General features: G+C 43.3%; 1 protein-coding gene across 5 annotated transcripts in view; it reads right to left on the bottom strand.

Annotated features, from left to right (window-relative positions):
* Positions 1 to 25362, bottom strand: part of SRGAP2 (SLIT-ROBO Rho GTPase activating protein 2) — a 166804-nt gene that overhangs the window by 9972 nt on the left and 131470 nt on the right. For all 5 annotated transcript variants that reach the window (XM_067531801.1, XM_067531798.1, XM_067531797.1 and 2 more), the window contains exons 13-20: positions 21661 to 21721; positions 18907 to 18984; positions 16844 to 16978; positions 15278 to 15383; positions 10573 to 10797; positions 6941 to 7020; positions 2763 to 2943; positions 2146 to 2292 (exon numbers count right to left, since the gene is read on the bottom strand). In XM_067531801.1, the coding sequence (XP_067387902.1) occupies positions 2146 to 2292; positions 2763 to 2943; positions 6941 to 7020; positions 10573 to 10797; positions 15278 to 15383; positions 16844 to 16978; positions 18907 to 18984; positions 21661 to 21721 (1013 nt within the window). The remainder of the gene's footprint in view (positions 1 to 2145; positions 2293 to 2762; positions 2944 to 6940; positions 7021 to 10572; positions 10798 to 15277; positions 15384 to 16843; positions 16979 to 18906; positions 18985 to 21660; positions 21722 to 25362) is intronic.

Below are 25362 nucleotides of genomic sequence, written 5' to 3'. Positions count from 1 at the left end.
CTTCTCTATACTGAACAAGACCACGATGGCTTAATGATATAGTGTTATAGGGTGTTGTGAAATAGGTTAACGGTAAAAACAAAACAACTATCTCCACCCAGTAGCATCAGTCTGAAAGCACGACTCCAAGCAAATGATGTACGGTCATTGAAGCAGGAATGTGTCATGCAATAGGCAGGAATCTTTGCATCCATTGAAGAGGATTAATTTATATATAGCACAGGCCCTGCGCGAGTAACTGTAGGACGTTTTCGTTCCAGCTGGATTTTGGCATCAGAAAAACGATTGAGAGGGTGGCACATTTCCTTCCGTGAGACCATCTGATCTATTTTGTCCAAATCTGTCAGTGCTCGGCTCAGAGTATGCATTTATAAAGAACTATGACATCATGAATATTATGCTCCTGTGGCTAAGTATCACACCTTCTCTGGTATAAGGAAAACACGGGCTAAGCATAACCAAACCCTCTACCAACATAACTGAGGAGCTCTGCCCTTTGGTGCAGTGACCGTAACAGATGGTGAGCCTCCAAAACGCATGTGCTCATTATACAACTCCTTTCATAACTGGTACAGCTTTGTACTTCAATGGCTCATAAAACATAAAAACGCCAGATCCTAAGTTAGTGCACAGTGATATAGCTTCATTCATATCAACTGAGTTACACTAACTGACATCAGTTGAGGATCTCACCCATTATTTAATACGAACAGTGGCAAGCTTAAAATTATTATTTTCTATCTTGGCCCTAGAGTCCATGTTAGGCTAATTAAAGGTTGATTATTTTCATTCCGTTCTAGGACATTAGAATTATCAGTACAAATAGCTTTAGGGCACTGAGATCTATTGAAGAAAGACATTTCAGCAACACAATATGCTATTTTATAATAATGGAAGAATCTGAAAGATTTGGGGGAGAACTCGACCTCAAAAAATAAATACAAAAAAAGTGATGCATTTAGTCTCCTTCCAGTTTCATTTTTCAGATTTTCATCAACTTGGCCTCAGGCTACTATAACAATTTTTCATTTAACAGATAAAATAGGAAGTGAGAAGATTAGTCATTTCAGTAGCACTGCACGTACACAGTTAGTAACCTGCTTTGCGTGAGAAGTGCTAGATAAATGAGAGATCTTTTGGAATGCATTGAGGAAGTTGGACAGAGGATGTATCCTTCATTATTGCTTTTTAGCAACCAAAACTGTGCTAAGTATTTTACAAAATATGTTTTTCAAAGAAGATACAATCCCTGTCCTAAAGAGCAAATCCTCTAAAATTTAAACAAGAGGCACCAAATGATAAGAACAAACAATGGGGTCAGAATGGGAGAAAGGGGGTTATTTAAAAAAAAGTCATGTGATGACTGTAAGCTCTTCTGGGCAGGGTGGGACCATCCTCTTGTACAGTGCCTCACACAATGGAGAACAGATCCTGTCAGGAGCCTTTGTAATGTAACACTTTACTTCTCAACTCCTTTCCCCGTTTACACTGATTGGATGTGCCCATAATTCTTCACCATTCCTTCTATTCCAAGGCACGGGTTCCCAGGTCTTGGCGCTCTAATCCTTTTTTCTCTTCAAGCTTCGACAGTTTTTCTATCGTATCCTCTGTCTTTCATGCCCTTTCCCTCTTATGCTTTCTTTGCTTGTCATTCTTCTCCCATCATCATCACACATCCTGCCTCTCCTCATGTGTGCTCTCTAGCTTGCTTATCATTTATCCTCCCCCTAATTTCTTCCATGCATCCGCTGTCTATCCTCTGCTTGCCTACCGTTCTCCTCAGTATATTGCTTTCCATTACCTTCATGATCTAGTAGAAACATAAACAACAACAGTGCAAGAGGCTCTGCTACATACACACACAGTATGTTTAAAGGTTAGTGGATGCACTAGGGGATTTCACATTTTCATCTGCTTAGGACAGGGGATGATGTGGAACTGAAGTGGGGGAATAGGTGACAGTGGGCCAGGCTGGAGAAAGAGGGAGTTAGAGAGGCAGTGGTGGGGTGCAGACAAGTACAGGGAGGAGGAAACAGAGGAAATGGTAGAACTCATTCCTACACCTCTCTTACAAGAGAGAAATGGCCCACAATGCTCAGCACCAAGATCTCTGTACTAAGTAGAAAAACACAAGACTGCTCTTACTTGTTGATGTTTGCAAGATAAATATCAGCAACGTGACCCCCACTCGGACAATTGGCACCAGCTCTAGCTGTAACTTTTTCTTCTGGTGGCTCAGAATTGGTTTCTATTTCCGACTTGGGGCTGGATCTTTCAGAGGAACCATCCTCACTAAGGAGGAGGAGGTGGGGGGGGGGGAGGAAACCACAAACAAAAAAAACCACAACTTTAGTTTTCAGAGGGTTCTATTGCACCCACTCCCCCGCCTTTTTATCACCACTACATTGTGAGGGACAAGTTTTGCTCCAAATTAGCAAATCCAATTTTTGTGCCTGTCTTTGAGAGCCCCGCTGTGCTTTGGGATTCCTCAGGCAGGCACTCACGTCAGCACCCACATATTGCTTCTAGATGACAAAGCCACCCAACCTATATGCACAACAGGCATTGTGCCCCAGTGACTTTAATGGAGCAGCAGCTTGTAGGATCAGGACGAAGTAACCCCAATACAATGCAGGCCTGGGCACCATAACAGAGACACCAGAATTTGAAAAATTCTTCTTGCACAAGAAAAAGATTTAACTGTGCTCAAATCTTCCAAGCATTCAGCAACCCACCCCTGGATTGCTGTAGAGGTAACGTACGTGTCTTGAACAACAATGTACTGATGAGGGATAAGGCCGTCGATGCCATTGTGCCGACCCTCCCACCAATCATCTGAGGCCCGATGATACAGGAGGAGAGATGCCCCTTTTTTAAAGGACAGCTCTCGTGCAGTTCGGCCAGTGTAGTCGAACTTTGCTATTGCTTCGATCGGCTCACACTCTAGAAGAGAGAAAGGGGGGGGGGGGGGGGGAAAAAAAAAAAAAAAAAAAAAACTATTTAATGAACACAGCGTTGGAGAAGAATTCATGAGTTTAAACCCTTCCCTTAAATCTTTCAGTGTTGGACATCAGCTACAGAGCAACAAATACGGGACGTAACCATACCATCTGGAATAAAGCATCACCGCACAACAATGAAGAGGGGGGAGGGGTGGTCCAAGCATTCCGATTTTGACCTTTATAGCTAAGACTACATCTACGTTTACGGTCGTGTGTAGACTACAGCCACCGCACGCCTCCCTAGCACAGGTATCAATAGCAGTGTAGACAGAGACACTCCTTAGGGTAGTAGAGCAGACGTACCAGAGCCTTCTTGTATGTACCCAACATGACTCTCTGCATGCTCAAGAAGTGCCTCCCCCATCTACACTGCTATCTAGATCAGTGTACTGTCCCCGCTGCCTTCCCCTTCCCCTGCTGAATGCAGCTACACATTGCAGTGAGGACCCAGCCTCCTTTTCGCTGTGGCATGTAGCTACATGTACCATACATACCACTGCTAGTGTGGACAAGGCCTACGGGTCAGCGGTTCTTGGATTGAGCTGATCTCTAACTTATACACATCCACATTTTCTGCCCTAAAATCTCTCCCTGCAGCAGAGAAGAAAAGCATGAATGGAAAATAAAAACCCACAACTCAAATGTAAGATCACCAAAAACAACAAGCTCTCGGACAAAAGCAATCTAGAGTAAATTTCCTCAGATAGCTAACTAAAACCTCCTGTGCTGGCAAGCAGGAGTTTTCATTAGCATTTAAGGAGGGAAAGACCTCTGGATTCAAGCTGCTTCAGAAGTAAGGCCTCTATTCAGGAGAATATTTCTGCTGCCTGGTGGGGCTTTTGTGGCCTGGAAGACTACAGGTCCTGGGAGGCTGATGTGTTCAGAGCAACAACTGGCCGGCCATGGAAGCTAATAAAAATATTAAATGCCTTCATGGTTGCACGTTATGATGAGCTCATGATAAGGCGCTCCGCTCCAGAGTGCCACACACCACTGGCTTCAATGCTCACATCGTTGATCAAGCACAACCTAAGAGCACCTGGAGCTGTACGATACACGGAACAAGACAGCTCCTGCTTAGGGAACTTACAATCTAAAACAGACAGTCTCATAACACCGCGTGACCAGATACCAACCTGTGCCACTTGGATACTACAGAGGGAAGGACAGGATAGGTGTCTAGACAGTCAGATTGAGCCATCTCAAACTGCCTGGATCGTTTTAAAATGTACAGTTCTGCCCTTGTCTAATTCTCGTTTGCAGCTGGGATACAAATTAAAACTCTAGACTGGAACAGGTAATGGGCTGAGCTTGGCTGCCTATTCCCTAATGATCTACAGTTTGCAAGAATCTTTCAAGAAGCTTGGTGCCAGCTGCCTCTTGATGGCAGTTTTGCCTTCTTTATAAAGCAGCAGACTTCAGGGATCACATAGTCCTTTTCCTGACCCTTCCGGTGTGACAGATCCTGCTCCTGGTGCAAGCCAAGGAGAGATGTGCTGTTATTTGGTCTTTACCCTGCGGTCAGGATTAGGGAAGGCTTCTCCTGGGCTGCCCTCGGCAGTGCAATGGCCAGCCAAAAATGACCATGAGCAAACATCAGGAAGCAAGCCCTCAAAGTTATTCCTTAGGGAAAATGTGCGCAAGAATTAGGCCAACGAGGGCTTCCCTGAGCAGGATCAGCAGTGGCCTGGACATTATTCTTAGAAAGCAGCATAAATCCTGCAGAGTGAACTGGGTTGTAGTACCATTGTCTGATCAGTCAAGCAGCGGAACAAAACTATCACCCACCCAAGAATTGTGATTAGCATCTGTGGCTGCTGAGCTTGGACAGACGAGGGCTAAGGCCAAGCGGCCCCAACATTTGCTGGATTTAGCCTTCAATGATGGATTTTCCTAACACAAAACCAGACTGCACAGCTTCCACTGAATTCTACATTTCAGACCGGTCTACGGACAGCCACAAAGAATTTCAGTCATCCGCCCACAACAGCCTGCAAGGGGTTTGGCAAGGGTGAAAAACAGCTTTGCTTGTTTTCAGCTTGGAAAGCTTTTTTTTTTTTCCCAGTCCAGATTCCCGTGAGCGTGTGGTTATCTGCTTCTGGCCCCCGTGTTCCCTCTTGTTTGTTTGGTTCGTCGAGCCAGTTCATTCATGCCATTTTAAAAAGTGATGTTCATTTTTTTTGCACTTCATTACAAGAGAGGACTAGCTTCTTTTCCTCTTTAATTTCATCTTTGTTTCATTAACAATTGTTTATTATTCCAAATGAGCAGTGCACTAAGGTTTCTTACATTCCTGATTTGCTTTTTAGGACTCTGGCTCTTAGCCAGACAAGTGATTTCAGACTCAGATTTCCAGTACTGCTGCCCTACTGGGTTCAGGCTCTGAGCAAAGAGCTGTGAACAAAGACCAAAAGACTAAGCAAAACAGAACCACAGCCTTTTTCTTATATGCTGATTCTATGCCCCATGATCCTTCTTCTAACTCTCCAGAACCTTCTCTAGAGATCAATGGTGAAGGATTATCCAGACTCATGTTTGTTACAAGACATCTGCTAAACCAGGCACCCATGGTCTGAATAGCATGCTGAAGCCAGCAAGGTGGTTGTGTGTTGAATGAGTGATGGATAAACTTCTCTCACCAAGTAGCCAGCCACGAACCAAAACGTGAAAGGACGCAGTTTGCAACCCACCCTATGCTCCTTAACATGCCTCTAAAGACAGCGTCCCACATTTCTAACCGAGGTGGCAGACAACACGACTCAGTATCTACTTCCTGGTTAGTGTGCCAGCATCACTTAACCTGCATGGATTTGTCTAAGCTCTGGGACAGGTGAGCTGGTTGACCGCTGGTACCGAGACAGCAGGGGAAGCGCAGGAGAACAAGCCAATACTATTGAGGAGGCTGCTGAAGAGGAACTCAAGAAGAGATGCAATCAAATTGAAAAATCATCCCATTTTCATCTGAAAATGGAGCAACTCCTGTAGTCACAGGCCATCTCCAGAACAATTACAACAGGCAGACGTTAACACATTTATTTCTACTTGGTCAGTTTGCTTTGGGCACTGCTCAGCACAGAGTCAGTTTTGCTGCTTCAGACGGGCAGTTGCACTTTTTGTTATATGCGGTTATTCACAACATAGGCCTCCTGCAAGGAGCTCATGTGCATGCTTTACTCCAACCCCTAGAAGAGGGCATTTTCACCATCAGTGAGTTTGGTGCTGTGCTGTGTCTTCTTCCTTGGACCTGGCCTGCACGAGGCTGGGGAGACTCAGGAAAGAGGTGGGAAGATTCAGTACAAGCTGCTTAGTGGTGAGAGGCTGGGATCCCTTCTTAATTACTCAGGCCAAGAGAAGGGCAGTGGAGATCCCCAACTGAAAGCGGGAATCAGCAGGGATTCTCCGCCCCCGGGACTGGCTGCCAGGGACAAAGCAGAAGGGGTTTTTGCTTGCTTGTTTTAAACAAAGCAATTGGAATTTACGAACATGCTGCTGCCTGCCAAGGCCACTGAAAGGGAAGCGGCCTGGCAGACAGCACATGCACAGAGGAGTGGGAGAGCTGGCTCAAACATGTTGACTGTTCGGCTTTCTGCTTAGCTCATGTTTCCCAATTCAAAGACCCTTCCAAAGAACAGGCGAGCAGAAAAACCTGTGCAGAGCATTTTGTAAGACAGCAGAACATCCAGGCTTGCTGCTGTGGAAAGGTGCCTTTGGAAAACAGAAGGCTTTGAAGAAGTCGGTTTTGAAAGATTCCTGATGACAGTGTCCCTTTTAATTTTTTGGTGGCTGTTACAAACAAAACAGATATTCTGATTCAATTCCCCAACATACTACTAGCACTTAGAATTTAAACTGTAAGACCGCATCCCTTCCCCTCCCAAAAAAAGGGACAGAAAACCCCCTGGATAGTCTTAACAAACCACCTAACATGCCTCACATACCATCATCGCTGGTGTGGTGCTCAGCTGCTATATCCTGAACTGAATCTTCTGCCGAGGCCGTGTCTCCATGAGGACTTTCACTGCAGTGTGAAGAAATACATTTCAATGCATTATACTGGAGGAGAGTCATTTTGCTATCTACAAAACCAGTCACACCTAACATTACAGTAGTTAAGCTCTGGAATAGGCTTCCAAGGGAGATTGTAGAATCCCCATCACTGGAGGTTTTTAAGAACAGGTTGGACCTGTGAAGAATGGCCTAGGTATATTTGTTCCTGCCTCAGTGCAGGGGGGCTGGACTTGATGATTTCGCAAGGTCCCTTCCACACTTACATTTCTATGCGTCTATGAATATTCAGAGCTTTATGCGGTGATTCCACTGTGTCGGCCACTCTTTAGAAGTGGGTGCATTTGAATGCATTAAAAACAATATGGTTGAAAATCGAGGTGAGTTTTTACTTCTTTGATCACCTGGAGTAGCTTCTTCACCTTATATACATCAGGAAATGCAGGCAGGGAAACCTGAGTTTAAAGCTCACAGTCCAGCCTCTGGGACATTTTAGACGTTACAGATGGAAAAGGCGTAATAGGTCTAGTTCATCTTCTCTGCCAATCAAGGATTATTCTCTATATGATGTTATCCATTTTTCTAATTAGTTCATTACCCAATTTATGGAATGTCTCATTTTCCCTAGAGGAGATTATTCCATCATTTAATAGGATGTTTCAGATTTTTTTTTTCCTGATAAGTTTAAAATGTACTTTTCTTCATTTCACCAAATGACTGACTCCCATATCAGATTAACTGGCCTAAGTCTTTATTTACAGATGTCTAAGCACCACTGTCTTATTTTAAATGAGACAGCTTTACAAAGATCACACGTGTAACAAGTGGAAAAGAAAGGGGAGAGAATTTACGCACTCTCCCAAATGACCCTGCAGGGCTGAACTGCCAGTTAGCGATGAAGGTCTGTGTTTCTTTGCTCCCTTAGAGTTAGCCTCCAACAATTTTGTATGAGGAACACACTCCCCTCCCTTATGCAAGAATCTGCTGTTGAAGAGAAAACCTGTTTGTTCTAGAGCCTACACTTGCTCAAGGTGGAATGAAGCAAGGACTGGAGACCCTTTGTAGACAGGTTTATGGCCTCCAAGTGCCAGACTGAGCAGGTCTTAAATCATCTCAAAAAGTAGTTTTTATGTTTCTTCAGAGGGTCATAACTTGATCAATCTTTTTGGCCCTGAAATGTTAGAGTAAGAGTTCACTGAAGCCTCGTACTCTCCTTCTAAGAATCTTTTAGTGAGATCTATCTCCCTCTGTTACGAAAAAAAGAAAAAGAGGAGGCTCAACAATCCCAGCATCTCATTACACTTAATACACATAACAAACACTCAGTTTCCTAGTCCTCTTCAAAGACCATACCTCAGGAGGCATTAGTTAATTTTCCCATCCTTTACTAGGCAGGATAAAGACTCTGCAAAGTTTAATAAAAGAATTTAAAGCCAACAGCAAGCCCCAGGAGGGTTATAATATTACCGGATAAAGTTTCACTCATAGTGAAGTAATGTAGCATAAAACCAGCTCTAATGATCTAAACAGTGCGAAAAGAGAAGCAGGGTCACATTCCTTCCCTCCCCCCACGTAGAACACTTCCAGCCAAAAAACCCTGCCCCTGCTGTAAAGAGATCCTCTCTCTCTAACTCTCTGTGGATGCTTAGATGCTCTACCGAGAAGAGCTAGGCTTCTGGATTTCTACACAAAGACCAAGGAAGTGCTGGCAACATACAATGCAAGTTAAATTGAGCATCTTTATAAACTCCCTTCTTCTCTTCAATTCTCTCATAAGATTCCATCAAAAGGTGTCTGTATCAAGGGTCTAAATCTTAACTGAGAACTATATTGTGTGTTCCGCCATCTCCGCTCCCAGCACAAGTCGTTTTCATCTTCCGCAGCAGCTGCTGATTAAAAGTGACTGCCACGCAATGAGAGCATGGAAAGCAATGTGCACAGCGCACATCAAGAATGGCTCCTAGCCACAGGCGCCTCCGCCCTACAGCATCATCATTCATAAGTTACTAGATGAGGACAAGAGAAGGCAGCGGAGGTTGGGATGGGAGAAGAAGCAAGTTTTCAGGTGCAAATGTACTCATCTCCCTTTGTCTGATGAACCAGCTCAGCCACGAGGGGATCCGCTTTGCCATGTGCAAGCTCTACCGCAGAAAGCCCTCTGGGCAATAAGTAACCACCACTTAATTCCAGGAGTATGATGAGACTTGAATGGTAGCCAATGCTTCTCCCTGATTAATTTCTTTAAACACGTTAAGTCACATTTAACTTTGCCCCTCCCTTCTTCCCCCCATAAGTAGGAGACAAGGTGGGGGGCATGGAGATGGTTAGAAGAAAAACAGAGGTAAGCAAAATAAATTGAGATACATGATTGAAACCTCAAGGACATTTTAATGCACTTTTTAAGGCAGATGAGACTCTCCCTCCCCACCCCCAAAATGCAGTGACAGATTTGTTCAAAGTGGGTCAGCAAAGGAGGACATGATTTTACATGGTCACTCTCTCAGCTGTGGATCCACGGGCATGTCTGAGGCCAGGTACCCCCATGTTTTCCAAAGCAAGTTCTAAGTAAAAAAAGCACTTGGAAACCAGACACTAGAGTAACATGTTACAAAAACCCAGAGTACCCTTCACCAGGTACTGTATTTGCCTAAGTATTAATTATTTGGAGTATGGATTTCTCTTCTACAAGTCCCTGTCAAGTTCCATGTACACTTTAGTACAATAAATAATGTATATACTACAATTAATGTATTAACAAATTATACAATAATGTTAAATGTTCAGCGTATTATTCATTTCATTCCTTATGAAGCTCCTCCCATCCGCCTATGGGCAAACCTCACATATGATGAAAATACAGGTCTCTGAAAGAATTTTAAAAAGTCGGCCAGCCAGTAAAATCAATGGAAGATCAGTATCCTAGCCATGAAGAGTAAAAGAATGAGACTGCCACTGCAGTAAGCCCTTGGTTTAAAACTTCTAGCAGTTTGTATAAAACAGTATCTCCTCACAGCTCATCTCTACAGCAATCAGATGGTTGTGGAGTTATCCTATTCTATAATACAGGAGAACAATCAAAGTGAACTAGCTCTGCCACTGAAGTGACTTTTTTTCAATATGACAACAAGAAAATCATCGCATTCCTGGGGAACTTCGGACAAGGGCATGGAGACAGTTAAACATTCTTCCTCTCAGTGGAAGGTGGGCGAGATCAATTCAACCACTAGGAAAGCAAACACCTCCCTTCCCCCTCCATCCACAACCTTCCACCCCAGATGACAGGAGCTGCTCTGGCTGAATTGTTTCCAGATGTTGCCTTCTGACAGAACGCATGGCCAGGCCGCCTGGGGTTTTGGTTGGATGGAAATGGTGATTTTTTTATTCCCCCCCTCCCACCAACCCCCCCTCATCAGTACCATCCTGAAAACTAAAGCATGCTACAGCTTTCTAGGTTCAGCTGCAATCAATCCTGCCCCTGAAGTAGTCACTTAGAATGGGCAGAAAAATGAGCAAAGCAAGAACAAGCTGGCACCCTTCATCTGCCCTCGAACGGCTCCTACTGTACCAGTAATCCTCAGTGCTTCCACCCCGGCTGTAGACTGGACCTTCCAGTTCTCTCGGTCCTGGGAAGACATTCTCATGTTGGATGATGATGGTTTTGATCAGCTCATTGACATGAGCCTGGCAGGAGACCTGATCGTGGCCTTCAGGTACAGACATCAGTGTGGGCCCAAAGCAGATGGCTAAGTTGTAGGGATCCATCATGTTCTCTTCACTGAACTGAGATAAACTGCAGGAGACAGGGAGAAGGGGGCAGGGAGAGGGTTAATATGAGCAAACAATACTGACATCTCCTGCTAGCTTTGGGTGCTCTGCTCTTTAAGCCCCCTTCTGCTGGGAATTGAACTTTTGGGTCAATAAAGGAAAAATAAGACTGATGGCATTTATTGGGGCATGGGGAACTCCTCTGTATGCACCTTCCAGGATCTGACAACCTGATCTGAGTCAGCTTGCATACCGAGATTCCTAGCTGAAATCTGTACTGAAAAACAGAGAAAACTTGGCTGCTTGCTGACATGCCAATTTCTTTACTGAATCGCTAAGGCATTTTCCACTTTCTGACCATACTCCTCGATTAGCACACGCAGCATTTGTAAAGAAAGAAAACGTCAGACTGTTCCCGCTTCTCAATAGCTTTATTCTTCACGCAGCTTGAATTTCATGGCTGGGGATTTGTTTCCATGCGGGGGACTCCACGCACCCTGCGCGGATAGCAGCTGCTGCAGTAACACCTTACATCCAGTCAAGAGGCCAGCACAGGTCTGATGAGTCACGGCTGCTCCACAGATCACAGCGTGCAGCACTGCACACAGCGAGGGAGCTGGCAACCAAGACAGTCCTTCTGCTTCTTTCCATTTGCACCCTCCTTGAACCTGAGCTCTTTCCAAATCCAAAGGCTCCCAATAGCACAAGAATAAGCCAGCGCTCACTGCGGAAGCAGCCACTAGATCTTTTAGCATTAGCTACAGTGACACTGAAATCCTTTGACGTTGAAAAGCAAGGCCAGTCAGAGCTGGAAACCGCAGAGGAATTGTAGTTTGGGGACCATGTTGCTTTGAAAGACATTGGGGAGCTGACTTCACAAGCGGAACCACAGCCTGCTGTATAACTGCTGTTTATAATCGCATCTCTGCAGCCCTGCACCCAGGTCCAGGGCAAAGCATGGTCTCCTCTGCCTAACTTCGGGGTTGGTAGCACTGGAGTATTCTCTAAACTGAACCCCTTCCCAAAGACCAAAATGCTGCTGCTTTGGAGCTTTTCCTGGAGCTGATCTGTAGGATTCCCCAAGAGCATCTGGAACACCGAGTCTAAGCACAGCAACACTTCTTTAAACTGAATCAATCTGTACCCCAAACCTGTCATTTAAATCTGCCGAGGCACCAGTTAATGATTAAGCACCAAACCGAGAGCTAAAGTCCAGTAGAACCCCCTTAAAATGTCCTGTTTTCCAGTTCATTTCTTGGAATAATTAAAGGCTATTAAGGCTGGAAGGGAACATTCACTTCTATGACTCCAGAAGTGACATCTGCAGAATTAGAATACCAAGGCATCAAAGAGTTTCACAACACTATTATGGAAAGTTTTGCTTCTTGCACTACAGAGTCTCTCTTCCTTATGCCATAGCAAGAAAAGATAGTGGTAGTTTTGGTTTTCCACTGTGCAGTAATGCTCTCTTCAATATATATAAGATTCAACAGATGCCCTGGAGCATTTTAATAAGGGTCTTTAAACACACTACTCAGTTTTACATAAGAGACTGGACCTGATGGATGTACTAGTGCCTCAGACTCAGGTAATAGGACTCAAGTCTCTGAATTACGTAATGTAGATTACCATATAAGCAGTAAAACCAAAACAATATTGTGTTACTTTAATAACGTTCTTCCATCAAGAAGAAGCGTGAAGTGCTTTGCAAATATACATATGCAGCAATCACTTCACTCCCCCCGAGAAATGCAGCCACCTCTGAGGTGGAACACAGCGGCACAAATGCTCTGAGGAAAAAACGGTTACCTTCTGTAACTGTTGTTCGAGAGGTGTTGGTCATGTCCATTCCAAGCAGGTGTGTGCATGCCGCATGCACAGTCGCCGGAAGGCTTTTCCCCTAGTGGTATCCGTAGGATCAGCTCTGATGCCCTCTGGAGTCGTGCCCTCATGGCACCACATATAGGGCCCTGCTGACCCCCCTGCGTCTTCAGTTCCTTCTTGCTGGCTGGCTCTGACAGAGGGGTAAGCGGGTGGGTCTTCAAATGGACAGGAGCAACACCTCTTGAAGAACAGTTTTTTCTTCGAGTGCTCGCTTGTGTCATTTCCAAGTAGGTGATTCCCAAGTTGGCTCATAGGAGGAGGGGTCGGAGTTCAAAGCCCCATGGATTGTAGCACCGCTCTGCCCAAAGCAGCATTGTCTCTGGCGTGCTGGGCAATAGCGCAATGTGCAGTGAAAGTGTGAACAGATGATCATGTTGCTGCTCTACAAATGTCCTGGGTCGGGACTTGGACCAGGAATGCTGCCAAAGATGCCTGTGCCCTTGTGGAATGAGCCATCAATGCTGGAGCAAGCACCCTCGCCAAGTCGTAACGTGTTCGGATACACGACGCGATCCGTCAAGAAATCTTTTGAGAGAAAACAGGGAGGCCTTTCATGCTATCTGCTCTTGCTATGAAAAGTGGTGTTGTTTTCCTGAATGGTTTTGTCTTCTCAATATAGAAAGCCAAGGCCGCCTGACATCCAGAAAATGCAGCCTGTGCTCCCGACTGTTGGCGTGTGGTTTTGGGTAGAAGATCGGGAGGACTATGTCCTGCTTTGTATGGAATTGGGAAGGAAGGTTGGGTGAGGGCGAAGTTGAACCTTGTCCTTGAAGACAGTTGCGTAAGGAGGTTCCGACACGAGAGACACACTGCTGGCCAAAGTTATGGCCACCAGAAAAGCTACCTTCCAGGATAGAAAGAGAAGAGAGCATGTTGCGAGGGGTTTGTAATACTGAGGACCGGACAACTGTAGGGGACATGTCTGCCGGCTGAGATTGGATTTACATCACTTTCAGTTTTGCTATGAAGTCAGCCTGGGGGCTTATACAGAGTCTTTTGCTTTTAAAGTCAGTCAGTTTTAGAAGTGCTGCTAATCTAATTAGGAGCCAACACAATTGAACAAACTACAATGATTTTTGTTTCAGCTTCAGAAGTCAGTGGGAGTCTGCCTGTCTGAGCACAGTGCAGTCCTCTGAGTTTTAGGGCGATGCTTTATTTCCTGAAAAATGTCTGTTGCACTGTTTGTTCAATGGCCATAGCATACTTGCTTATTAGTTAAAATCAATACATTTCTACAACTGCTTTGAGCAATCTTATTTCCCAAGCGCCATACAAACTAAACATACACTATTTCTCCAATGGGAGCATTCATCCATTCCGCAAGCCCAATGTTCCTCCATTTTATTGGAGTCACAGTAAGGTCATAAAGGGCTGCTTTGTCTAGATAGTTTTAATGCCCTGTGGGACACTGATGAGAGAAAGGGCAAGAGATTCCATATTCCTCTATAAGTTATTTATAGCTGAAACCTCAAACTGCAGTGTAAGATGCTAAACCCATCACGAGGAAAAGGATGAGACATCTATCCTCCAAGCTGCCAAAACCATGAAATTAAGATGACTGAGGTCTGCAGAGCTGTGCCTCAGAATTCAACTCTGAAATATGGACGGTTGAATCTTCTTGTACCATCAATGCCCCTGATGAGAGAGGTCAATCAGACAGGAATCCACAGATGCCATTAGATGCCGACATCTAATCACTGGGACAGTGCGTGGTTTGCTATTGCTTGATTTTGTATATATCATTTTAGACAACTTTTGGTGATTTCTAGAAGGAGGCTGCAAAATTTAGCTCCAGATCCAAAACGCCCCCAGAATCTGGGGATGTTCTGATCCAAAATTTTGGTTCAGTCTGTTAGAGAGGTGCCAGATGTGAAATTCAGATTCAGTCTCTGAATCTGAGTTTAGTACGCCAATCTGGTGTTTTGATTCAGAGCCAAATGCTGTGCCTATGCCACAGATAATTTTAACATCCTCTCTCAAATACAGTGTCTCTTTTTGTACCTGCCCCACTGTGAACATGATGGACAACAGCACTGGATTACCCATTTGACGTTATCAGCTGCCATACAGAATATACGCAAGGGCTCAAGTACCTGTCTGGCTGCAACATTTCCTCCTCCTGGCACCCTCAAGAGCCCATAACACGCAAGAACAACAAGACGACTGGGTTCCCTCTGCCAGCAGAGCTCCATGTTCCCACCAGATGGGGAGTAAGGATCTTAAGTATTTTGAGCCCAACCATTGCAGCAAGGATGGAGTACACAGCACCCACAGCTCTTGCTAGCCTGGGACGCAGACCCTGATCCTTCACATAGCACTTCCACTAGGTTACCAGGCCAGCTCCAGTATTATTCATTTTCATTTCAAGAACTCTAGAAAAAAATGTCAGCAATCTCAACAGTCAACATACGCAATCACAGGCCCAGCAAAGTAGATGCAATACTTCGGTAAGCAGGCTGAGAGGCAACAGATTGCTACCAGCAAAGAGAATGCCACTTGCATCCTGAATTGCTGCTCTGATCAGAAACCGCAGTGTGTCAAATCTCCCGTCTTCTCATTCATCACATTTATATGAACCCCAACAGCAACTGCCGAGCTCTGGTGCTTTCAGGGATACTCACTGATTGAGGAACGCGAAGAGGTATCTCATCACAATCAGAGTGGTTTTAGGCAAGCTCAGAAGGACTTTCCGAATGTGTAGTGCTCTCTCTTGTAAGTTATCCATTGCTGAAAGGAAGAAACAGCCCCATACAGAGTTATTAGATCACCATGGCCAGACCTGAAGCCACTGAATCTGCACATTTGTGGCACACTGAGATTCCCTACACTAGCATGTAAATTAAAGACAGGATCCAAGACACAGTAGCATGAAACTTGGGGAAGGAAAGGGCTGTCTGCTTTTTGTCACATTGATGTCAGAAATCCCTTAAAGGAGGATGCAATGTGTGCATCACCTCTTCCGCAAAACCCTTCAGTGCACAGTATGTGTAATCTATCTGCAGGTTCCTTTACAGCGAGGCTGCACTGAGTGTTGCCTGTTTCACTAGATGCAACACAATAGCTCACTCCAGTTAGCTACGGAAAGTGAGTGTTGAAAGAAAAAAGCCTTTGTCTGACTCAGAAGATAGATTACCATAGCTGAAGGGTGAGTTAAGAGCTCTGGGTACAGCAGACTACTGAGAAAAAAGTGGGCAGCATAAATCCTCAGCCCTAGAAGGATGTAGTTATTTGGGAGCAGACTTCTTTTCATCTAATATGAATTAAGCTTTGTAAACTCATTTACTGTGAGAAGAATACCATGAGTTGTTTCGGAAGTAATCATCTTTGCCCCACTTCAAAAGCTGCCGCTGTGATGGCTATTCCACTGCCTGGACAATAGATTCATTCTTTGCTGCTGAATGATTCAGCAATAATGGGACCATTTAAACTTGGTTTCCAAAAACAGCATGAAAAAGCTTTGAAGTAATCTAAGCTGTTGATACCTGCACTGTGATTGCTCTCACAGTATACATTCTGTAGCGATAGTCCACAAGAAACCTTCCTCGTGGTTATGGAAGGGTTATTCAGACTGGTTAAAACACAGGGCTGCTTCCCTTCTGGAAATATATGGCATGCACCAGAATAGATACGCTGCATGTCCATGCAGTGTCCCCAGCACTAGTGATAGCAGACTGGACAGGAAAACTCTACAACAGCCGGCTTCCAAGATGGCAGCTGCGAGCATGTTTTGAGTTGAGGCCTTTAAAGGAGCATTTTGTGCAAATTATTATTTTTTTAAAACTTCTTGGGAAGCTTGGATCTGAAGGTGCTGTGGCCACCATCTTTGAAGCAGGGGCAGCTCCTGAGGGACCCACTGAATTCTGTTCTCTGATTCGCTTTCCTAGACGGGCTCGGTCATGAGATTAACGAGTGCCGCAAGAACAGCTCTGAGCAGTCCTCCCATGAGGCTAAAAAGGATTAGGATCAATATTTCATGAGGGGATGGAAACAGGACACTCAAAGGAAGTTCTCTGGGCTGTGGTGGAAAATAAAAGCAATGTTGTCGGTGCAATACCAAGTCTGTGCTAATTACCACAAACTGCTCTTTTTTGGGAACCGGGGGCAGAGGATGGAGAGATAAAGGGTCATCTGCGTTTCTTTGCAGATCTTCCATTTAAACCAAAAGGATCATTCCTTGATTTACTTACTGACACAGGCAATCAGCTCATGAAAGATTTCCTTTGGGAACAGAGGGTGCTCCAGCCCTCGGAAATAGAGCTTCAGAACTCCTGCTATTGAGTCCATATCATGGTCATTTTGGTCTCCAGCCAATGGATCCTCCCCTAGTTACAACAAACAAACAAACCATTAAAAAAGGAGGTGTGGAGGAAAAGTAAGAACTTTGGTAGAGAGAGGATCAGGCTACTCCGCTAGAAGGACATGTCTCAGCCATAGTGAAGGATCCATGGGACCCAAAGGTCACTCCCTATCCCCCCCCCCCAAAAAAAAAATACCCAGCAGGCAATGGGAGGTTGGGAAAGCCTTCCCCTAAGGACAGCAATCAAGAAACAAGTTCCCAGCAGCCAACCTCTGAGTCTGGGGGTGGCTGCATGGCCCCAGTCAGGCAGATAAAGGTGTTGACTTTCTTGTCTGACCCCCACTCATGACCACACTGGGTGTGGAGTGACTCCTGGAGCTGTGGTAACATCAGTGGGTTGGAGGAACAGACCCAACATTTGTTTAACGGGATTAGAGGAGGCAGGGAGCAAATTGCCACAAATTCTCCATCCCCCCCAGTCACTCTGGGGTTGATTCGGGGATATGCACAACAGGGCAATGCTTGTGCCAGTCACCACCTGTACAAGCCTTGGAAAGAGACAGGTGGTGCTGGATTGGTAAGAAAACAAGTTTCTGACACGGTCACAAATTAACTCTATCTAGACTGTAGTTGGTCTATTACAAGAAAGAAGACAGCCACTTAAGGAGCTGTTCCCTAGGGAGAACTTTCTATCAAATGTAATTAGATTTAATGATGGGGCAAACCTCAAATCGAAGCAATATATATCCATTATGTGACTGAAATTACCAAAGCTTGCCTATTACCTTAACACCACACAGGATAATAAACGGCCCACTATGAGCCAGAACCTTATCCCGGACATTAATTGCCACCAAGGGTTCTGGATGAAGTAACAGACTGCACAGACATTATTGTTAACTTCAGTCACTTCTGTATGTCATCCTCTTTAGAGAGATGAGAAAGATGAAGCTAAGAAAATCAATATTATGTATTGCGGTGTGGTGGTACTGAAATAACCAGCTATTTTCCCAGACACGTCTGGCAACTGTCCTTTACTTTCAGAAAGGTGGTCTTTGAATCTGGTGGCCCTCAACCCCACAACATATGCATGTCCTTTGTCCTCCAAGGTACTTCAACAATCGCACTGTTAGGCAGAATAAAATGAAACCTGTCTCAATTCTCTCAGTCACCCACCCACCGATGGCAATTTGCTATGCTCCCACATCTGTGATGGAGAGAGATGTCAACATGAGAACGTACAATTCGTGTCTCATTTGCAGCATGAAACGTATGAGCAGGCAGGACTAGCCAAGCAAGAAAGAGTCCTCACACTGCTAGGATTGACCTGAAAGCTAACCCTCTCTCTGGTCCCACTGCAGCAGTGAGTCTGGGTCAAACAGGAGTTGCTGAGTCAGAGGGTCCCCAAGGGGTTGCTTGTGCATAAGGCCAATTCCACATTCAGACTGAAAAACCCAACAAAAGCCCTCCAAATGAGAGTCAAATGAACAGTGAATTGAAATAGACTCTCCCACTTGCTGATTAGACTAAATATTGCTTCACAAGAGAGGTCAGGGGCAAGAGATCCCACCCTGGGCATGGAAGAGAATCTATTCACAAGGTGAGGGAAAACAGATGAGGTAGTTAAACCCAGCAAGGAAATGCTCTGCACTTCTGGAGATGCGTGCAGTCATTGAACTCTCAGATGACAGGTGCTGAAAGTCTGAATGATTATTATACGGTAATGTGGCAAGACATGAAGCATAACGTATCAAGTGACTTTATATGTTCCAGGTTAGCGAGCACTGAAAAAATTATCTGCATCGAGTCATTTATGAAATGGGGAACTGTAAAAAGAACCAGCTAAAAAGGACACAATCAGTTGTAACCAAAACACAAAAGGTATTTTAGAATGGTAATTCTAACACATGAATAAAAGTGGTGATTGTATGATACAGAATCCTCCCACCTTACCTCTCTCAAATGCATTTTTGATATCATTCACCTCAACCTGTGATCCAGACACTCTGAATATCCCTTCATGCTGCAGCCCTGTAGGACAATAAAAGAAACCCACAATACCAGTTAAAGACAAGTCAGTTCCACATCTGGCAAAGAAATGTTGCCTAGTAGATTTAGAAGGATTAGATTTTTATTGGTAAATGTCAGCAAATGTCTATTTCCTCATACACACACAAACCAACAAAATATATTTCCTTTGATAATAACTGAAGTTTACCAATAGACCAAGAAAGAAAAATGTTGCTTGAGAACTTAGCTTGATTTATAAATATCGACTTCGCATATTTTGACATGTGTTGACAATTTGAGTTTCAAAAAGCTAAAGTGTTATAAACTTAAAACTCAATGTTTGTCATTAAATAATCATTTGACCGCTCCATAATTTCCCACAACTGGGAAAATTATGATGGATACATTTTTTTAAATGCTTAAAACCATAATTTTGTGCCACTGTGAAAATGTAAAATCATTACGTTAAAAAAAAGCTTAAAAATAAAAACATGGATATCTGTTGAAATTATAAAAAAAATAAAAATAAAATTCTGCCCAGCCTAGGCACAGGCCTAGATCCCATGTATCTACAACATTACAATGATGCCAATAAGATGGTCAGGCCAAATTCTCCCCTCTGGAGAATTTCCTTCTGCAAAAATCTAAGAACACAACCAGAGATAAAGGAGAACGTAACTCTCCTTCTATACCAGAAACAAAGTGAAAAATATTCACTTCGCTCCCATACACACTAGAATAAATAGTACCTTAGTATTTTTATAAGATCTTTCCTCTTGAAGTACCTCCAAAGTACTCTACAAGCTTAAACTCATATACAATCTAGATAGTGCATCACTTTGCTCATGCAGCCACTTCTTGGGTAGAACCACAGCCACTTTTTATTGTTTAGCAGCAACATTAGAAAATCGTTAGAACAAGAAGTGAAGAGCAACTTAATCAGTTGAAATTACAGAATGTAACTATCGAACCACTAGTATGACTGGATATTTGGGATGCTAGGGGAGTTTTCAGGATATTCCAGTAGTATTTACAAAATCATTAAATTGATGGGGGCAAGTAGTTGATGGATTCCAATATATTACTATAAAATATCTTTGTTGGAACATGAAATATGAGCAGCAAATGTTCCGAACAAACATTCTAATTTATAAAATAATTTCAGTACAAGGAAGTGGTTGTATCCATTCAAGTCTTTGGATGGGAGCAGGGATTTTGACTTTTGCAAAGCTCTATATATGTTTATAGCACTGTATATCTAACTAATAAACTATCTTGGATCATCTGTGGCCAGCCCTTCTCATAATTTATGGTATTTTAATCCCCAGGCAATGACATTCTTGTATTATATGGCTCTTAATTATTCCTAGTATCATCAGCACACATATCATATTGCACAGTGAAAAACAAAAACATATACCCAAATGCAGCCAACTAAGAATGAAAATAGAATCAATGCACTATCTACAGGGAAATTTTTATTTAAAAGCATCAATTTACTTGTAAGATGTAATAACCACGTTACAGACCTGAACTTTAATGGGTCAACCAATCAATTCTCTTTCATTCTTCTTTGACAGATTTGTATGAGAAGAGCACATTTCTCTAATCTTAAATTGTGCTTTGTTTAGCATATATTTTATTTTCTCCCCAAGGGGGGAGAAAGGTGAGGAGAATCTATACAGTAGTTTCCGAAGTGCAACAGTGATTCAAACAAAAGGAAAGTACAACTGAACCTATTCTCTGACTCTGTGTACTAGTTAGATGAAAACAAACTCCATCCCTGTACCAGCTTATTGACTGGCAGTTCTTCATGCTATTTATTTAATAACATTTAATTAAAAACCCACAAGAATAACAATGTATGGAAGTTGTTTATCTGAAAATCATGCATTTATCTTTTATCCAAGCAAATAAATGTACACTTCAGCTCCCCTGAAGGGCCACTTGAATACTGTGGGGAAGGACAATACCTCAGGCCTCCAAGCAGGGGAGAGTTGTAAGAAGGCAAGACAGATATTCAGGGGGAGGGGGAGAGAAGGGTACATGACAAGAAGAGAGATAAAGGCATAGGAACCACTTGAACCCAAAGGCCTGGTAAGATTGCCCCAGTCAGGAAGCTACAAAGGGGAAATCTTCCAACTTCATGCAAGACTCAAGACAAGAAGATATGGGACGCACGTTGAAAGAAACCTAAGGAAACTTGAAGACTTCTGCAGTAGCAAAGTAATCCTCACTGGTAAGGAAGGATACATGCAGGAGGCACTATTTTAGTGCTTAGCATTCACCAGTTTAAGTATCTGCAATAGCCACTCTTTCTTCCTAGGCTTAGGATAGACAATAGTGCAGCACCACTGATTCTTCCAAGTGGACAGTGGTGAGCTCTTAATAGTGCCTGCTCTAGGATTCCCACACAAACATTCTGTGCCAGGCGACTCTGAACATCCACAGAAGACATCTGCACACTGAAGCACTGGTGTGGTTTATTTAAATTAGAGATGGACGGACTCCGGGTATGAAGTTTGGCTGTGAGTTTTCCTAGAGTTCTGAGGTGGGATCCAAATCAAGGTTTTCTGGCATCTCATTTTGAGTTGGAACGCCTTTTCCCTCCCCCTAAGTGCTGCCTGCCTCATTCTGCTAAGGGGCATTTAAAAAAAAAAAAAAAAAAAAAAAAAAAAGACTTGTCTGTACACTTACCATGTCTGCTAATGAAACGTATGCAGCTCTCCACCACGAGGGGAATGGCTTGGCTGGAGTCCTGAGCAACCAAGGAAGAAAATTAAAACAAACCATCAAGCACAAAGCTGACTGAGAAATAGCATGAGCACAATCTGAAATCTACTAGCAAACTTCATGGAGTGATACACCTTCTGCCAGGGACTGGGAACAGAGCCGTCCACAGCACCTGAAGCACAGCCTCTGAAGGAGGTATTCTTTGGTTTGCGATGAACCCTAGAGACATATAACATTGCCATTTGCAGAAATGGGAACTGCCACTCCAAGCTATACAGGAATAAATATATCTAAGTGCAATGAGCCAGCACCAAGTCAAAACCAAGGATCAGCAATTCTGATCTGGACTCCATGTAGAAGACAATTAGTGGGGTGCATTAATATCTTTAGGGCACAGCTCTATGTAATGCCTCTGGAAGCAACAACATTATAGCACTAATGGGTGTCACACCCGCTGACGCCAGCTTTGCCAAGTTCATTCTCCAAGAAAGCCAATGCTGCCGTAATGACTAACTTTGCATAACTTTGCGCCTGACTACTGCACAAGGTGCATGGAAGTGACAGGAGAGAAAAGCTACTATGCCCTCCCTTCCTCTCCTGCATGGTATGCCCACACAAAGCCGTGGCCCTCTGGCTGAGGTCTCTCCACAGTCAGCTCCCTGGGTTCCACATTTGTGCATTTTTCAGATTGATTTCCATTTATCCCAAACAGGACACATTTTGGTTTTGCAGAACAAGCTCTTGACATTTGAGATGGCACATCGTCATACGCTCACAGACCTCTGGGCTAAGCACTGCGTACCGTACAAACACCAGTTCACAATGACAGCACGGGATGCAGACTGTTCTTTGCCTTAGTTCTGGCCCTGGCCCAATGACACTTTCTGGTTTGTCAGATACACTGCCGTAAGCAAGGTTTGTCATCAAGTTGTGTAACAGGCGAACAATTCATTGCACTTCTCTAGCCCTTTTCTTCAGAGAATCATTTGCAAAACCCATTAGACTGCAACAATATCTGTGGGGTAGGGTATTATTGTTCCCATTTTAGAGGAAGGTAAACTAAGGCACAGAAGTTATGACAACTCAATTTTTTTAAAAGGTTTAGTGATTTTCCTTGTAGTGGGCTCAACACCACCTTGAATTCATAGATTCTAAGGCCAGAAGGGACCACTGAGATCATCTAGTCTGACCTCCTGTCTAAACCAGACCAGAGAACTTGTCCAAAATAATTCCTAGAGCAGAATTTTTAGGAAACATCCCATGTAGTTTTGCAATTAACAACTTTTTTCCTCATGAGCTGGACTGCATTAGCTTCCTGCAAGTTGCACAAGAGGACCCACTTCACACAATCGCGCTTTGGAATACTATGGAAACCTGCAGCTTAATTGGCTAATGGCAAAGTTTATTAATAATCATCCAAACACCACCATAGATTTACACAGCTCATTTCAGCAAGTTCATCTGATGCCTTTATAGAGAAGCACCCATTTTCTGTCCCCAAAGAGATTACAATCTCAGAACGATGTGCACTTTAAATGGCTAGGGCACACTCAAAAGAACTATTACAGGTAACACACAAGTGATTTCATGCGGATTACTTGAGGCACAGTGACATTTTTTTCCAAACATATGAGCTTTTTGTTTAGGTTTCCAAGTCACAGGGTACATAGTATGTCAGCTCCAATCAAGTACACAATACATTGTGAGACTCCAACACTACTGTGAATGGCTATCAATAAGCCGACATGCAGCTAGTTCACTTTCTGTACAGCAAAGAGTCTGTGACTAGTGTGTAAACAAAGCAACCATCTCCACAACAGACGAACTCAGGGCATTGAAAAGATACAGCTCTGCACAAGAGAGTTTGCAGAAAACAGGAAATGCAAATTATTTACATGTGGCATTAGAGAATGAAGATTCAGGTTTTCATTCAATGTATATCGCTTTTCTTCACTGCAGATCTTTCCACAAACTGTCTCCCACTCCTCTGCATCCAAAAATAACTACTACTATAACCTTTCATCTAACTTCAGCTCAGCAACCTACATACTGAAGTATGATAAAGCCAAAAATCTTGAAGCTGGGTTTTCAAAAAACAACATATTGGATTTTATATGTAGCTTATAATCACTGCTCAAAATATAGCCAGAGACATATTTTGCCTAGAATTTCCTAACTAGGAAAGAAAAAATTTAAAATACAGTCTGTCTTTCCCTCAAACTATGAACCTAATAACAAGAGACGCATGGAACTGGTTAGCCTGCTACATAACATCGCTGAACAGCAACTGCAACCTACTTTCCTGCTAATGAAAAATACCAACCGACAGAGATTTTGCAAGCTACAGCTTGAGAATGCAATAGGGACCAAAAAAAGAGCAGATGAAATGACGTTTCAAGTCAAATCTTGTCTTTATTGGTTGTGAAATCATTTTTTTTCAGTTCCTCCCTATCCCAGGATAACATGATCTAGTTCCTTTGTTATTAAAATGTCAACATTTAAAAGGCAATAAGTCATCACTATGGACAGAAAAGAAAGCATCCTTAGAATTCCTTGGAGTCACTTTTATTAGAAAAGCATGCAGTTACAACTCTATTTAATAGAAATGTGAGTTAAAGACTAAATAGCAGCCCAAATAACACACGTCAGCAGGAAAGCATGAACTACGAATGCTAGTGTAGCCGTCTGCTTATCGTTTATGTAGGCTGCAGCTCCTAGGGGGCAATAATGTCAAAGAGAAGCAGGTCTGATATTTCAACCAGTAGAAGACAGCAATACAAGCACACACACACCTATCATAGGTGGAGATGATCCAAGTTCATTACATTGCTTTATTTTGTCACAAGTTAACAGACTGAAAGTATATTCTTCAACAAGAGCCTGCTGAATTTATGTATCTGATTAACCATGTAACCAACATACCTATTGTTCTTTAGGGAAACTACTATGGGCCAGAGGTTAATGATGCCACATGATGGGTAGGAAGATGGTAGGTGGCTCAAGAAGCACCTGAGAGTCAGGAGGCTTGGGTTCTATTCTGAACTCTTCCAGACTCCATGGGACATTGGGGAAAATCACTTAAGGTCTGTGACTCAGTTTCCCCATCTGTAAAATGGGGATAATACTGACCTATGTCACACAGTGATAATAAACATATGAATGTTTGCCAAATGCTTGGAGGCCCTCTGATGGAAGGTTCTATAGAAGGACAAGTACTATTATAACTGAAAGTTATTGAGCTCATTCAGTAGACCACTACGATCAGCCTTTAACCAAAACTGTTCAGTAATTGGGAATGCCTGAGCTCCGAGTCCTTCCAATTTCCACTCAACACCATATAAAACACAAAAAGATTAAGTCCGGACTTCCAAAGTCATCATTAATTTTAATGGAAGATAGGTGTCAAAAACTCAGACGGCTTTCAATATCTCAACCAGTGTCTGCCCAGAAGAAGTTACAGCCCCAGGAGTAATAGGACTACATTCAACTTGTATGGAATTCAGGACACCAGATCTTACTCAAAATACCAAAAAACCTAAAAATGAAATCTTATTCCAAGTAAATGCAAAATGTCTATGGAAGATCCAGGTTTTCACCATTTCAGTTCTTGGATTCCCAGAAACCCAAAAACAACATACAAAAAAGCACTATACAAGAGACAGACTT

Source organism: Emydura macquarii, unplaced genomic scaffold, assembly GCF_026122565.2.
Source record: "Emydura macquarii macquarii isolate MOO-44397 ecotype Brisbane River unplaced genomic scaffold, CSIRO-AGI_Emac_v2 contig_3220, whole genome shotgun sequence".
NCBI lineage: Eukaryota > Metazoa > Chordata > Testudines > Chelidae > Emydura > Emydura macquarii.
This window is presented reverse-complemented; position numbering and strand designations above follow the sequence as displayed.